Here is a 17,181-nt window from a genome sequence, read left to right as displayed (position 1 = left end):
GCGAGTCTGGACATTTCCAGAAAGCCCGTCCACGCCAGCAAGGCCAGCCCGGGGCACGGGACGCTTCTGTCCACACGTCTCCTGGGAACAGGGTCCGAACTATGTCCAGTGTATGTTTGAATAATGATGTAATGGTATTCATTTGGGTTGGATTCCTTAAAAACAGGCGCTGAAGGCATTTCCCACAGAGAAGTATCAGAAGTACTTTAAGCCCTGGAGGGTTGGTCAGACCCACAGGACAGGGAGGGGGCTGGAGCCGCGGCTGGCCTGTGCCTTGCCCAGGAGAGGGGCCTGGGAGGGTGGGCCAAGGGGGCCACCCGGGCACTTCACAAAGCCCACACCCGGGCCCGTCCTCTCCCTCCCTGCTCCCGGGTTTCTCCCGCCCCTTCCCTCGGGCAACAGACAGAGCAGGGACCCTGTGACAAGCCCGTGCCATGTGACAAGCCAACCCTGTTCCTTCCGTTCACATCCCCCCGACCCGCTAGTCCCCGACCCCACACTCCACCTGTGCAGACGCTGCACGCCCTCCCCTGTCGCCTTAAAAAAAGGAATCCCCACACCCTTCCCCCGAGCACCTGGACCGTCCCGGCGCCGACCCAGGCTTATCGCCATCTGTGCTTTAGGGCGAAGGGAGAGTCTTCAGGAACTGACAAGTGTGCGCCCTGTTTGGCGGTGGCAGGGGCTCCAGGAGTCCCGGAGTCAGGCCACGTCCCGCCCCAGCCCCGGGCCCCAGTGAGCGGCAAACAGCTGCACTCCTGTTCGCGGGGCTCTTAGCCTGCAGACCTCCGCGGAATTCAAGGCTCTCCCCGTCTGTGCCCCGCTCCTCTCTGATCTCCCTAACGAGCTGTGTGGGCAAATCCAGAACACAGGAAAGCGCGATGACAGTACTACCGGGGGGACATTACTGATGCGGTCCGTTATGCCTCGCCGGCAAGTCCGCTCCAAGTCGGCTCACCCACTCTTCCGGCGTGGGGTCCCCTCATGCCGGGCCACACTCACAACGTTTCGACCACATCTTTGTAAAATTCTGGCTAATGCTCCACTGTTTGTGGGAGACTGGGCTCTTCTAGCAGTTGCTAGGCTCTTAGCACAGACGGGGGTCCCCAGAGAAGGTGGGGAGCTCGGAGACACTCAGGTGGGGTTGGAGAGCAGAGCCCGTGGGTGCTGTGGCTGGGACGGTGGCCAGGCGCCCGACTCACTGTGCTTCCCACAAGGGCGAGGGGACCTGAGCCACTGTCCTGGGTGCTGGCTCGTGTCTGGGTTGTGGAGGAGAACCGCTCCAGCCCCCGGCCCCGCCGCCCCATTCAACCATTCAGTGCTGCTGCGGCCAGGAGAGCGATGCTTGTTTGGGAAGCGGGCAGTGCAGGTCCACAGGCACCGACATCAGGCTCCTGGGACCTGGAACCCTGCCTCCAGGGTCACGGGCGTCCCCAGCCAACCCCGCCCAGACCGAAGAGGCCCCCCGAGAGCCTGCTGGGCCCAGGCCCTGGCCAGCGGCAGGTGCCACTGCGAGCAGACACCTGGACCCCACACCCCTCTCCGCTGGCATCTGCCGGGTGGTCGGTTTCATCCCAGTGTCTTCTCAGACAAGCCCCGGGATGGGTTTTTCCTGCTGTTGTCACAGCAACCACGGGCCTCCGTTTCCACCCCTCTGCTGTGTGACGAACTAGTAAAACACACGCGGCTTTCTGTGACTCTCGTACAATCTTCCCAAACAGAAGGGTGCCGACCTTCTGCTCACGAAGAGGCGAGGTCCGGCAGCCGCCCCGGGGCTGTCCTGCGTGGATGTGCAGAGACGCCGCCCCAAGCACCAGCGGCACAAAGGACAGGAAGCGGGAGGCCACGTCTCTCCCCTGCAAACCCCGTTCCGCGGGTGGTAACCACCAGGCATCGGCTCTGAGTCCCAGTGTCACTGGTACCCGAGAGGTCGGAGACACATCACCTAGAACCCCCCTTCGTTTACAAGATTGGCCAAAGAGTGTTGTCCAAACCAGTGATGAAGGTCCCAGAAATGAAGACTAATCCCCTGACTGTTGCCCTGAAAAGGCAAAACAGGGCTGATCTGCAGCCCTGAACACTGGAGGGCACAGGCCACAGCCTGGCAAGGGGAAGAGCAAACCTGTGGTCCACAGAGGACACAGTGGGCCACAGGGGACACTGTGGGATGCTGTGGACAGCCATGGACACTGTAGGATGCTGTGGACAGCCATGGACACTGTGAGATGCTGTGGACAGCTATGGACGCTGTGGGACACCATGTACGCTGTGGGACACCTGGAACATCATGGGACATCATGAGACACTGTGGGACAAAAGGGGACACTGCAAAGCTGTGAAACACTGTGGAACATTGTGGGAAACCAGGGACACCATGGGACATTGTGGACGGGAAGGTGGAGAATGCCCACTGACGTAGGAGAGACTCCTCTCATTGAATGAGGTGACCATGCCATTCAGGCTCTCCTTGCAAAAAGAAAATATTCTTTCCCACAGAGTAGGGACTGTGTGTGCTGGGGAATTGTATCTGTTCTTTTGGGAAATAAAAGCAAAATCCTCTTTGCATCCAATCTGATGAAACGCATTGCAAAGTCAAAAACACGCACGCCTCGGTCATAAATATCCACTGTTTTTACCATTCAGCAAAATAGGGATCTCAGAAAGGATATTTTCAGGAATAACGAAGAGAAAACATTGCTCCGTGCCTGCTCTGAGCAACACTGTCGATGGGAGGCTGGAGGCTGGGCCCTTGCTTTCAGTCCATGCTCTTGTCTGATTACCATTTCGAACTCTGTAGGATCTGTAGTTATAGCCCCTCTGTTGCTCCTGTCCTAAACAATCTGACTTTTTTTTTTTTTAATTTCTTTTTCTCTTGAGTCTTGCTACAGGTTGCACAATTTAACTGGTCTTTAAAAAGAACCAACTTAAGTCTCTGTTAATTTTCTCTGTTGTTGGTACCCTGGTTTGTTGACTTCTGTTGTGATCTTTATTCATGAAGAGTTTTAAATCAATGTTCCACAGAAACGTCAGGAGGAGGTTCCTCGAAGTCGCACTGTGCACAGTCCTCGCTGTTTGCTCATTGTGTCCGCCCTGGTGCTCGGCTGCTGGCCCCTCTCTGGCCCTCACAGCACTGAGCCAACTCCTTTGCAGGAAGGCTGGGAACCGGAACTCGGGTAGACCGGGGTACGAGGCCCAGCTCAGCAGCTGGGTCACTGTGAGGTGTCGGTGTGAGCTCTTTACCCTCTGAACTCTTTCTACACCTGTAAATAGAAGGAAGATGTCTGTGAGGACCAACGTGCCGGTGCAGTTAGCTCAGCATCTCAGCCTTCCTGTGTGTTGAAGGCACCGGGGCGTGGGGGGTGGGGGGGCATGTGGAGAAAACCACCTCCAAGCGTCATGATCTCCTGGTGCATCACCACCAAATAGAAACCACTGTAGAAACTCAGGCAGGGGAACCTAACAGTGCATTGGTTTCAAAGGGTTGGAAGGTCTGGAGGAGCGAAAGGGAGCACAGTGTTCTCCACGCTTCGCCCCTCAGGGGTCTGCGGTGCTCCCTGCAGGTTGCAACGGGAAGGCGGCTGGTGAGAGTCGGGGAGATGCTGACGGTGGATGATGATGGGTGGAGGGGATGGAGCCAACAGACCAGGAGCTGCCCATCCTGGGGGCTGATGTGACAGGTGCTAAGCCCTGTCCGCCTCTCTGTCTGTCCATATCATCTGTCTATCCACCTGTGTACATATGGATATTTCTCTCTCAGTTCCAGCTTCTCGAACAGAACACCGCTGGCTGGGGGGTTACACAGCAGTCACCTACTCCCCACAGGGCCCCAACCCCCCTTTGATGGAGGGAGACTCCTTCCCATGACCTAGTCACTGCCCTACAGCTCCTAATACCATCGCATCTGAGGTTAGGTCTCAACGCGGGAATCCGGGAGAGACACAGAGCTTCAGCACTCCGTCTCCACTGTCTATCTGTCTGTCCGTCTATCATCTTCCCACCGAGTTGAGCTGTTGTGTCCTCATTCCTGCTCTGTTCACTGATGCTTGTAGGTGTAATGACAGCCTTCTTGATTTTCACAATACATCACAAACAAATGAATTCATGAGCCTCCGTCTTCACTCATTCATCCCAAACACTCTCACCCCGTATCCCTCATCTCCTGTGAGGGAGCAGCTCCGGTGCTCTGAATCCTGACACTTGTCACCTATGACGTAAACACTAAGAAATGAAACGGTGCTTCACCAACAGAACGGGGGCGAGGGTGTGGGGAACGGACAAGGTTTCCTTTTCAACGTTCAGTATTTGGTACCGCGGAAGGCAAACCCTGCAGAATTCCTCAAGGTGACCTCTCGTACGTGTTCAGCATTTTTCGAGCCCCTGTTGGATGTGATCTGAGTGGTATCTTAGAATCAAGCCTCGTCACTTCAAGTGCAACGGCCCACATAATTGCTTCTCCAGCAGCATGTGTGTGCGTGTGTGTGTGCGCACACGTGTGTCTGAGCACACGTCTGTGTGCATGTGAATCCACACATGTGTGCCTGTGCAAATACGCCTGTGCGCGCAAAGATGCAGACACAGAAAGGAAAAGGAAGGTGTTAGGACTCCCCGCGGGCCACAGCGCTGTCTCCTCACCTCTTCATTTGATGGTCTCCCCGACAGAGACAGGACTATAACTGGGTGCCTTCCAGAAAGAACGGGCAGTAACGGTGTCCCGGAAACAGCAGCAGCCCTGGAAGACGACTTTCAGCACCAAGAAATGCAGCCAGGAGGTGCTCAGAAGAAAGGCAGAAAGGAGAGGTGGGCCAAGAGGAGAGACGGTGAAGAAGGCGGGAGGCGCGTGTGTAAGTGCGCACCCGGGGCACGGGGGGCCGGGCAGCGAAGCCGCGCGCACAGCCCGCAGCGCAGACCGAACCCCAGCCACGGCCAAGCCTCCCCCTGCACGGCCCCTCCCACCACCGGCCCCATCGCCGAAGACCCCATCAGGAGCTCCGGGAGGGGAGTTCACACCGAAACAAGCACAGGGCAGGGAAAAGAGAGGTGGAGGGTGGAGGGCAAAACCGACCTTTACAAATGCTAGGTGACGGTCCAGCTGGAGCCCTTCTCACCAGCAGGGCAAATCTCTTCGCCTCCATGTCCTTGTGTATAGAAACACAAAAGAGGGACTTTTTTTTTTCAGATTTCAGTGAAGATTTCCTTTCTCACTTTTTCATGCTTCCCAAGGTTGTGTGTGTACATGTGTGTGCGTGTGTGTGCACACACACCCTAGTGGTAAGAGGGAATTGAGATCGTATCTTACTGTCATACATAAATGACCTTAAAAAGCACCTGAAATCATGGTCCGTGTCATGGACCGAGTGACATCACCCCAAAGTCCACATGTTGAAGCCCTAAGCCCCAGCGTGACTGTATTTGGAGCTGAAACCTTAGGAAAGGGGATCGGGGTGGGACTGGTCCTGTAGGACTGGTGTCCTTACATGAAGGGGAGGAGACCCCGGAGCCCTCTCTCCACTGTGCACAGAGGACAGGCCATGTGAGCGCACGGTGAGGAGGCAGCCATCTGCATGTGCGGAACGGAGCTCTCGCCAGATGCCCAGTTTGCCAGCACGTTGACTTTGGACTTCGAGCCTCCAGAACTGTGAGAACAAACATGCCTGCTGAGACCCTGGTCTGTCTCAGGTGGCCTGAGCTGACAACACGGACCCATCGGTGTCCTGAACAACAACCCAGGGTAAGTGAGATCCAACCACGGTTCTCACTCCCGGCGGACGGTCTGCTAAATCGCGCCGTTTCACAGGTGGGTTCGTTCCGTGGGACGGCAAGCAGCGGTACCGAGCTTTGGTCTCAGGTGCCTCCCATCCATCAGGAGCCAGTGGAGATCTGCTGAGCAGGCGAAGGCAGTATTCTGGGCCCGCTGGAGGACTGTCCTGCTCAAGTTAAATATTCTAGAAATATCTCTTTGAGTTGGCGCGTATAATCAGGGAGTCGCGAGCAATGCGCACTCCTTGGAGATGGTTTTCAACGTTGGTCTGGATGTCCGCCATCGTTCCTGGACTCCCTCCCTCTCTGGTAACACTGTGGGGTAGAGCTGTGGAATGCAAAACGGGGGGCGGCAGGGACTCTGGGATAGGAAGGTCAGAGGCACATCCTCCAGAAGGGGGGTGCCCTGTGTGGTCAGCACCACGGTTCCCCTGGGTCCTCCGGGCCAAGCCGCAACAGCGACCTGTGATACCTTTCATGATTTGGGTCACCATGTCACGCTCTCCATCCTGTGACTAACATGAGGCTGGGAAAGGGGTTTGGGCCCTAGAAAAGGAGATTCTGATATTGACATTTGGGGTCTTTTATGACAATCGGTAAAATCCCTGAGGACTTCCCAGCACTTCACCCTTTAGAGCAGTGGTTCCCAAACCCAGGTGCACACGAGCTCCTGCGGAACCCCCCTCAGGCCTCCTGAATTCGGGTCTCGGCTTGGGGTCTGGATCATCTGTATCCTGAAATCTTTCCCCAGTATGTCAGACGCAGTGGTTCTCACAGGCGCTAAGATGCTGAGGCTCCCCAGGCCGGTGAAGGGTCTTGGTCTTCCCTTCTGATGCAGGACGTGCTGGGGGACGGAACCCCCGGGGTACAGGCTATTTGGCCTCCCTCCAGCACTGCTAAGAGTAGAAAGGGGTCTTGGAGACCCAAAAGTTCAGGAATTCATATATGACTTTTTAGAGTTTTCAGCCAGTACTTGATAAACTAAAACTACTTCCTAAAGATTCTCTACCCTTTTTTGCAGGTTCCCACAGAACCCACGTCCACAAGGGGGAATCGTCCCGTGGGGGAAACATGCAACGGGATATTCTCCGCCGGCTTTTATCAAGAACAGGTATTGGCGGGAAGAACACCCTTGCGTCTTCCAGAAACTGTACTGAAGGACATTGCCTGCTGAGTTGTATACAAATATATACACGACACAAAAATCATTTTCTCCAAGTGGAAGTTTGTCTCTTGTAAGGAGACAGTGTTCTCGTTAAAGGATATTGAAATTATCTAACTTACTATTTTTAATGTTGTCTTTGCTACCAGCTCAGAGGTAAAATTTGTATTTGGGACATAAATACTAAATAATTTTGAAATTAGAAGGTAAAGCACAACAGACACTTTTCTTTCCTCAGGGAAATAAAAGTGTAGACCCCATCACAGGTATGCACTAAACAGAGAGAAAAACCTCAGAATACTGTAACCAAGGTGGGTTTTGGTTTTGCACATGTAAGTGCCGAGAAAAATGTCTTATGAGTGGTGAGGGGTTTTTTGAGCTGGTAATAACTCCAGCTGACCTCGAGCTGCTGCCACGCAGGGGTTGTCCCCAGCGCTCTACACACATCGCATCATAATCCTTCCCAGCATCTGCCGAGTCATCTTATCCCCATTTTAGGGAAGAGGACACGGAGACGTTTAATGAGACACGGCTGACACAGGACGGCAATGGTATGGAAATTCTGTCTTTGACCTTTGACGTGAAGAGGCACGTTCTCCTGGACCAGACTGGGGAGCTTCTCAGTCTCCAAGCTGGGCATGAGGCTCCCGTCCCAGGCCGCGGGGCCAGCAGCCGTAACTGGACAGGGCGAGGCTCGTCCGAACAGGACCACTCCAAGCAGCCCGCCGGTGACAACGTCGTCTGTGCGCCACGGGCGATGCACAAGTGTTCTCACTGCTCACTCTGCACAGAGCTGGTTCAGGACTCGCTCTGGCTGAAATTTCCACGCCGAGAAACTCAGGAACAAAAGTACAGCTTCGGAGTAAGTTTAATGTGAGCAGGTCCCGCAGATCCACCCGGCAGAACTGGGCACTTTCAGGGAAACCACGAACCTAAAGGTTCTGACCCTTGCCATCCCCTTTTCCCAGACATAAAGGAGGTCGACATAAAAATCTGTCTGGTAGTGCCAGGGTATTGCCTCAATGTGTGGAATGAGGCCACACACACCCAGTCTCTAGAACGTTACACGCTTCTGCATGCACCGCGGTGTGCGATGTCTGTCACCCCCTCCCTGAAGGCTCGGCCTCCGCGCTGGGGCCCCCTGCCCGCGGCCCCCTGCCCCCTGCTGCAGGACAGTGCGGCCCCTGGAGACCCTGACGATAATACCACCACTTCCACAGAGAACATGGTCCCAACCGTCTTCCTCCGTGGACACCTTTTACGGCTTTTCTTCTCTGCGTACCCGAATATTCCAAAGGCAAACCACATTTCCTAGGAGATACCACCCTTCCTGGAAATCAAATAGCCCTCGCCCCTGTTCACGCCGACCCTTCAGCCTCCCATCAGTGCCACGTACCAGGAGGAAATCACTTTCCGCAGTAAGAGGGGGCCCGGGAGCGTGTCCGGGAGGCACTTCCTAACACAGACGCAGACCATGTTGTCCTGTGCTACGGACGTCTGGGGAGCGATTTGGAAAAGAGCTTGCATGGGGTTTGCGATCTGACGCAAGGCCCAAAGCTGGACAGCTTTTTTTTCTTTTTTTTTTTTTTCCAGATTATTTATTTATTTATTAGAGAGAGAGATTGAGAGAGAGAGAGAGAGAGAGAGCATGAGGGAGAGGGAGAAGCAGACTCCCGGCTGAGCAAGGAGCCCGCTGCGGGGCTCGATCCCAGGACCGTGAGATCACGACCTGAGCCCAAGCCAGACACGTCACCGACGGAGTCACCTCGTCGTCCCCCACAGCGTTATTCCAGACCCCGGGAGGGGGAGCAGCAACCAGGGGAGACCTCCTCACTCCAACTCCCAACACCGCAGAAACCTCTTCCTGACCAGTTTTAAAGATCTTCCCCAGAAAGAAAACACGAGGCATTGAATTTCTCTTTTATTTGAACATCAAGAAAGTGCAGCACGGGGACTCAGACAAGTTCTCAGAATGTCAGTAAGGCCATAAAGAGACGTGGGTCGCGCGTAGAACCTTTGTTTCTCCCGAGGGTCGTCAAACAGCGAACCATAAACGTCCCACTCGTCTGCGCTGACAGTGAGGAGGGCACGACAACGGTTCAACAGATGCCACGGGGAGAAAGCTCAGTGTCCCGTGGCAGCCAGTTGAGAGGTGGAGACGGGGACCCAGAGGAGGAGGGGGAGAGGGCAGGGACACAAAGAAGTAACAGGGACACACAGAGCCACAGAGTGCTGTGACGGCAACAGCATCCAGGCCACACACACACACACACACACACACACACACACACACACACGGGCAGACACGGAAAAATGCTTGCATGAGTTGATTACTTTCGGACAGTCCTTACAGTGTTACTGCAAGGAGCGGAAGGCTCAGTTCTCGGGGACTGGTCTCTGCACTGAGCGCCCCCAGAGCCAGCGGGCACCCTGTGTGCCCTGACCTCACTCGGAGCCCGTGGGCACTGTCCTCAGCCAGCACCCCGCCTCCGACACAGTGTCCACGGGACCCAACGCGTCACCCAGGCCAGAGTGCCCCCTGCGCTCCCCCCCCCCCGGTGTATTAACACATTCATCTTAAATGAAGGACAACCGAGCTCTTGGCATCAAGCGGAGTCAGGCAACACGAGCTAGTCAGTGGGAGGCGTTGTGTGGGGCCGACCTCGTCCCGCGGAACTGAATGCCCCACGTTTGACTAGACTGCCGAGAGACAGAGACACTAGAGCAAACGTCACAAGAAAAATATAAAATTAGGTTTTTAAAAATGTAAGGCTTCAATACAGATGTAATTAAGACTTGGCACATTAAAGTCCAACAAGATAAACACCAGCCACTTATTAACTTTTACAAAATAAGTCGGAGTTGAGGTAACAGGTTCCTCTTCGGTGACCAGCCTTATCTGATGATGACGCACGGAGGAAATGTCGAGAAATCAGCCTGGAGTTAGCAGGGAAGGCTATGGCCGGCTCCTAAATAAAGTTTTGCCCTTTATTCAAATAATAAGTAGAAACTTTTTTAGATCACTCTACACCGCTATACGTCCGCGTTACTGATTTTTACACAATGATTAAAAGTACTGGAAACATACACACGTACCCCACGCCGCAGCCGTGGCTCCCACCTCCTCCCCTCAGTAACTTGCTTCTCTGACCCGGAACCTTCTGTTCTAGGCCGGCACCCGGCGCTTTGCCCGCCCCCCGCTCCCCGGGCCCGGCCGGTCTTTCCGCAACAACGAGCCACTCTGAGCCGCACTTCAAGTAAAAACGATGAGTCCGAGCAGACGCTGAGCCCGGCTCCTGCTCACATCTCGGTCCTTCACGCGCTGTGCCTGCTGCTGTGCCTCTGGAGACACGTGCGTGTGCGTGCGTGTGTGTGAGCACTGAGTGTGAGAGCCCTGAGTGCGAGGCCGTGTGAGGAGGCCAGCGTGGGGCGGTGAGGGAGAGCGAGACTGTGGGAGTTCACGAGTGAGCGTTACGGGTGTGGGTGTGTGAGCGTGCGTGTGAACGAGTGAGCCAGCGTGCACAGGCTTGCACTGCGGGCAGGACAGGGGCCTGGATGTGACCTCCGTGTGGACAGAGCCCGTCCCGCTCCAGCCCCGCTCACCGGGTGGGGTCACCGCCAGGCTTCCTCCCCTTCCCCTTCCCAGTTGGAAAGTTAGGTTAACTTGAGTTTCCAAGCTTTCCCGCCCCCAGACATGTTTTCCTCTTTGGAGAAACAAAAGCCAAAAAGGCAGCAAAATCTTAAATCCCTCTGCGCGCTCCTGCCCGCAGACACCGGCTCCTCTGACTGGGGCACCCAGCGCCCGGCACCAGCGGAAAGCGACAGACTGCTGGCCCAGCCACAGGGTCTCTGGGACATACAGGAATCTTAGGGGTGGGGGACCAGAGGCGTTTTCCCTGCGGCGTATCCCCTACCAGCTGAGCCCCAGGGCATTTGGAGGGGCGAGGGGGAGGCGGGAATGCTGCGGAAGGCGAGCTCGGGGAGGGCCAAGGGTGCAGGAGAGGAAAAGGGGGGCTGTCCGGGCTGAGGGTGGGGAGAGCCTGGACTGGAGGACGGCGGAGGGGGCTGGGGAGGTCTGGCGAGCCCGAGCCTCACGCTGGCGCTTCGGGCTCCCAGGAGCCAGGAGGTGAGCTGCGCGGGGCAGACCAGGCCGCGCGGGCCCCACCAGGGCGCGGGGGCGGGGAGCGGCGAGTCCACGAAGCCGGCCGCGGGCGCCGGGGATGCTGGTCCTGCTCGCGGGCGCCAGGAAGGCGGCGGGGCCGGGGTGGCCCGGCTTGCGGGCGCCGATGGTGTCCGTGGCTCCGGGGCGCGCCCCGGCCCCGCGGCTCACAGCGTGCTCAGGTGCGGCAGCGTGTCCAGGGGCCCCGAGCGGTGGCGCGCGGCGGCCGCCTTCTCCACGCCGCGCAGCCACTCCGTGCACTTGCGGACCAGGCCCTCGTCCAGCGCCGGGGCCTCCTCCTCGTACTCCACGTCGTCGTACTTGTGCCGCTCGTTCAGCAGCGACACGGGCAGCGCGGGCCGCGGGCCGGGGGGCGGCAGGCTGCCGGGGGGCGGCGGGCGGCGGGCGGGGCCCGCGGGCCGGGCGCAGGGGCGGAGGCCGAGCGGGCGCCCGGCGGCGGCCGAGGGCGAGGGCAGCGGCCGGCAGGGCCGCGCCGGCAGCTGCTTGTCCAGGTGGTGCCGCTGCAGCAGCAGGACGGCCTCGGGGGTCAGGCTGAGCGAGACGCGCACGGCGGCCGCGGGCCCTGCGGCTCCCGCGGGGCTGGGGCCGGGGCGCGCGGGCCGGGCCGGGGCGCGGGGAGGGGCCGGGCCGGGGGCGCGCCGGGTCGGCGGCCTCTTCAGGGTGGTCGAGGGCCAGGAGCCGGACAGCAGCCCCTCGGGCCGCTCCGGGGGCCTCCTCCTCTCGGCGGCGGCGGCGGGCGGCGAGGGCGCGGGCGGGGCTCCGGGGGGCGCCGCGGGCCTGCGGGGGGCGCCGGGCCTCCGGGGCGGGGCTCGCGCGGCCGGGACCCCCGGGGTCGGGGCGGGCGCCCGCGGCGACGTGGACGGGAAAGGCATGGTGCGGCCGAGCCGGCGGGTCATCGGCGCCCTGGAAGGAGACGGGCGGCTCTCGGTCAGCGGAGCGCGGGGACCCGGGGCGCCCCCGCGGGTGGCCGGGCCCCCCGCCGCGTGCTCCCGCCGCACCCACCTGCGTCCGGCCGCGGCATCCCCGGCTCGCTCACGTGCCGGCGCGCCCACCCGGGGCCCGTCCGCCGAAGCAGCCCTCCGTCCTTGCTTCCCGGCCCGGGCACCCGCCGCCCCGAGCCGTGGACTCCTCGGCCCGATCGATGGGCCCGCGGGGACAGCCGTGAGCCGCCCGACCCCGGCGAGCGCGGGCACAGCCTGGCGCAGGCCGAGCGGGACGCGGCAGCAGCAGGAGAAGCCGAGGGCCCGGCGGGTGTCACGACCGACTGTTGCGTGCGACCAGACACGGAGCAGGGACAGCGCGGGGTGGGAGCGGCCGGGACTCTGCCCGCCGCCCCCCTCCCGCACCGGTTTTCATCTCCGGGAGGCGGGGAGAGGCCCTGGGAGGGCCAGCTGTGTCCTCAGCTCGAGGCGGAGTCCTCGCCCGTTGGAGGGAAAGTCCTTGACCACCGCCCAGCGCCTATAAGATGGTGGGAAGCCCAGCCGCGGGGAGACTGGCCAGGCTGGCCCGCGCTCTGGTGTCGGAGCGGAGCGCGCCGCGGGGGAGAAAGCGAGGTTCATGGGATCACTGTAGTAGGTCACTTTGTGTCAAGTTAATGCCACTGCCAAAAGACCGTCATCTGAAATTAAAGACCTAGTCTTATGCATAGGCAAAATAGTCCGGTTTCAATGATAAAATAACATAGGAAATATTACACATTGAGGGTTTTTTTAAAAGATTTTATTTATTTATTTGACAGACAGATTACAAATAGGCAGAGAGGCAGGCAGAGAGAGAGGGGGAAGCAGGCTCCCCACTGAGCAGAGAGCCCCATGCAGGGCTCAATCCCAGGACCCTGGGATCACCACCCGATTGGAAGGCAGAGGCTTAACCCACTAAGCAACGCAGGTGCCCCACACTGAGTTCTTTTAATGAGTGATCATTGTGAGCAAAGCGGTGTATTTATTGCTATGATAGGTTCGAGATGAAGGAGACGTCTTCACCGTCAACTTCTACTCCAGTTGTAGACACGAAGACATTCTCCAATGCTCCGATGAACTTAACGACACAGCAGTGCATCAAAATTCAGTTTCATACAAGCAGCCCCTGCGTTCTTAAGGCGGATTATCCACTCATTAGGTACCCAAGACATTTTTTTCCATGGGACATGCTTTTCAGGCCTAACCCGGGAACATGACCAAGTGTGGGTAAACTCCAGAGGGCCCTGTGCCAACAGCCACCCCCCAGCACGCTCCCGTCGGACACCAGAGCAGGGGTCTTGCTGGAAGTGTGCCGACCTCCAAGGAGAAAAGCGAATGCAGAGCACCTGCCATCCAGTCACCCGCCCAGGTCGGATGGACCAGTAAGCACCATCGCTGGGGGGAGGACTTTCCATACCTCTCAACGGAAGAGGCAGCGCCCCTGAGGGGACTGGGCTCTTCCGACTGCTCGAGCAACCTCATGACTGTCTCGCTGCTCCCTGCCAGCTGCCTCTGCCACGCGTACCCTTCAGTCCCGTGGAAACAGGAGGCCAGACAGGGCAGCAGAGCCTGGCTGAGAACCTGGGAAAGCCGCACATGTCATCCGCACTGTCAAGGGCCACTGTTATCACACGACCCCTTAGAGTTGACCTGAGAGCCGGGGACTGTTACCAGTAAGGAAAACCACACTAGGACAGGCAGCCAAACGGTAGTCCCGAAGAGAGAATGCTACGGAAAAGCAACCCCAGTCAAGAAATAGGGTCAAACTTCACTGTGATTTCCATGGATTTTGCATAATGTGCCCACAACCCAACAAGGGGCTGTAACTATACATCAACGAGTAAAAGCAGAGCACCGGGACCCCGGGGTCGGCTTATCAGTTTCCCAACCGTACCTCTACCAGAGCAGAGACAGAGACTACTATTAGAAGTACTACCAGTAGAAGAGAGACTACACGAGTCCGTGACTGAAGCCCATGAGTCCGTGCCATCTGGAGGTGACAGAAGTTACTTGCAAGTGCGCTGCTTGATTTGAAAGGTTAGTCTGCAAAATCAAATGTATGTATTCAGAACTGCCCGTATGTTTTACCTACGACATTTAATTTTCCAACATTTATTTGACTTTCCTCGACACGTTACAGTGGTTTCAGTGGACAACCTGGGCACCCACCAGTCTGTGTGTTCTGCTCGGTGCAGATGCCATCGTCACCAGACGATGCTGTGACGCTTACCTGATTGTCACATTTCAAATAAACATAATACTTGTCCACCATGTGGGAGTTACTGATAATTTTTTTTCTCCTACTGTTGTATCAGAGTTAAGGAATGTTGGTTTTTTTTCCCTAACATCAATTTCTTGGTTTTACTAAGGTGTGTAATACTTCACGCATGATCAGAAAAACTTCAAAAGGAAAACAGATCAATGCTCTGCTTTTCTGAATCACACCTCCTTCCCACAGGCAATACTTCATTTCCAGATTCGGATTCAAGTGATCTTCCTTGATGGGGCGATAGAGTCAAACATCTAGAATTAAAACTAAATTTGAATTTTGAAACACACAGAGCTACTTCCGGTTTTTAAAATCCTAGTGTTTTCCTGGGGACGCCTGGGGGCTCAATTGGTTGAGCATCTGCCTTTGGCTCAGGTCACGGCCCCGGGGTCCTGGGTTCGAGCCCCGTGCTGGGCTCCCTGCTCCGCAGGGCGTCTGCTTCTCCGTCTGCTGCTTTCTTGCTCGTGCTCCCTCTTGCTCACTTTCTCTGTCAAGTAAGTAAATAAAATCTTAAAACAACAACAATAACAACAACAAACTAGTGTTTTACTAGGAAATAGAAAAATCGGCCGATAACTGAAAATGCCTAAATTTGTTCTTCTCACCGTACTGTTCCTGGGAGAGGCTCCGGGGGTAGCAAATGCTCAGGATGTGTTCAGATGCTACTGACTTAGGAGTCTTGTTCCCCACAGTAAGATGATCATCACTTCTGGACCGCTTCACCCGGACCTCGCGAGCCTGAGGACGGCGGCAGCAGCAGCAGCACACCTGCATTGTACCGACGTGAACAGGATCGCGCAGGAGCATCCCCACCAGCGCGCGGCCAAGGCGGGACCTGCCCCTGCGGTGGGGACCCGGCGCACTCTCCCCTCGCTGCCGCCGGTGGGACTCAACACTCCTGACACTCAGGACCCAAAAGCCTTCTGTTTTTATGACCTGTATCTGTTTATAATAATCTTACTAGAAATTTAAGGTAAGGCTTCAAAAAAGTGTGTATTACTACAGTTCAAAATGACAATAAGCCTGTTATATTAGTAATACACCCACTATGTCAGGCACCTGGCTAGCTCAGCCGGAAGAGCACAAGACTCTTGATTGCAGGATGGTGAGTGTGAGCCCTACCTTGGGTATAGAGATTACTAAAAATTAATAAATAAACTTAAAAAAAAATACACCCAGGAGCACCTGGGTGGCTCAGTTGGTGAAGCGTCTGCCTTTAGCTCAGGTCATGATCCCAGGGTCCTGGGTTCAAGTTCCCCATGGGGCTCCCTGCTCAGCAGGGAGCCTGCTTCTCCCTCTGCCTCTGCTCCTCCCCCCCATTTCTGCACATGCGCTCTCTGATAAAGAAATAAAATCTTTAAAAAAACACACCCATTCCATTAACATATTTTTAATGAAAATCACAGAGATGAGGGGTGGACTGTGTTAGGTTCTTGGCGATCACGCGTCCGCAGCCCCAGAACCGGACTCTGCGTTCGTGGTAGCAAGAGTTCAAGCACAGTGTCCTGGATTATTACCAAAGTCGACGCTGAGAGGGTCTCGCGGACCCCCAGGCACTCGGCGTCGCTCCGCCGCCTGCCGTGTGGCACAAGGAGCCCTACGCTCTGCGCGGCTGACCACGAAGGTGGCTGGGAGGGCTGTTCTCCTTCGACAGCAAAACTTAATGCTGGGCTCTCTCGCGTCAGCCTGCAAAACAGTGAAGCAAGTTGTGTGGCAAGAAAAGACACAAACTCTTCTATTAAAGATGCTACACTTCAAGTTTGCGTCATACCTCTCTCTGCAGAGCCCAGGCTGTTTAGGTACACGGAGCGTGCAGCATCGTGGCAGGGTCTCTCCGTCTCACAGGAGCGCGCGGAGCTCACGTGCTACGGGAGACCTGCAGGGGTGAGGCCGAAGGCGCCGAGTCAGGCACCCGAGCCGTCACACAGCTGCGAGCTCCGCAGCACGAAAGCCCGCGGCGCGGCCAGCAACCCCAGGCGGGCCCGAGGTGCCCGGGGGCCGCGGCGCTGAGCTCGGCTGGCCGGGACGCTTCCCGGGGGCCGGCCGCCAGGTTAGCTGCCGCCGCCGTCGCACACGGGGCCACAGTGAGACTTGCTCCCTCACCCCACAGACGTAGCCTGTTGCCAGCTTCAGTGATTCACCGGAAGGCAGAGACAGGGCCCGAAGCAGGCCGGCCCGGCCGGCGCGCCGGAGAGCGAGGCGGGCCGTGCGGACGGCGCGGATCTCACAGCCGCCCCCGGGCCTCTGGCGGGTGTCCGTCTGCAGTCCAGCGGGGCGGCGGCAGCCACGGCTTCCCAGCGGCTCTGTGAGAGCAGCAGCGCTTGCAATGACCTCCGGACGTTTCCAGGGCGGCGGGACATCAGGAGGTGACCTGACATTTCGAGACGAACAGAAGGCACGGTCTGCCTTCACCTGGCCGACTCTCGGGACAGCCCTTTCCCCAGATCCCCAAAGGATCCCCCTGGCCCCCGACACTTGCAGGGCCCACCATTCCCTCGGGCTGCAGGTCCGGACACACCCGCCACTGTCGCCCTCCGGATCCAGGGAGTGGTCCGGAGCCCCGTGGTTACAGCGGGCTGGGCCCGAGCTCACACACATCCTCTGGGGGCACCCACATGCCATCGCGTCCAAGGTCTCCGGAGACGTGTGTAAAAGCCTTCCAAACGGATGCCTGCAGCCTCTCCTCCGTCCGTAGCCGGTGCCTCGGGCCCAGCACGGCTCCCCTCCCCTCCCCACCCCGGGAAGGCCCACCGGGCCAAGCGGACCCTCAGCCTCACTTTCTTCAGCTCCAAGTGGCAGCTCACGGAGGGACGGCCCTAGCCCACGCGCGCACAGACACCGGTGTGGGGCCAGACCC

General features: G+C 57.6%; 1 protein-coding gene across 1 annotated transcript; it reads right to left on the bottom strand.

The window, feature by feature from the left end:
* Positions 1 to 11,242: 11,242 nt before the first annotated feature.
* On the bottom strand, positions 11,243 to 11,992 carry PRR18 (proline rich 18; the record flags this gene model as incomplete). The annotated part of the gene is made up of 1 exon (XM_080806677.1): positions 11,243 to 11,992. One exon carries the CDS (start codon positions 11,990 to 11,992, stop codon positions 11,243 to 11,245), a length of 750 nt encoding a protein of 249 aa, XP_080662803.1.
* Between the last annotated feature and the right edge of the window lie 5,189 nt (positions 11,993 to 17,181).

This window comes from Martes martes (assembly GCF_963455335.1).
Source record: "Martes martes genome assembly, chromosome: 6".
NCBI lineage: Eukaryota > Metazoa > Chordata > Mammalia > Carnivora > Mustelidae > Martes > Martes martes.
The sequence above is the reverse complement of the archived record's forward strand: the minus strand, read 5'-3'. Positions and strand labels throughout refer to the sequence as shown.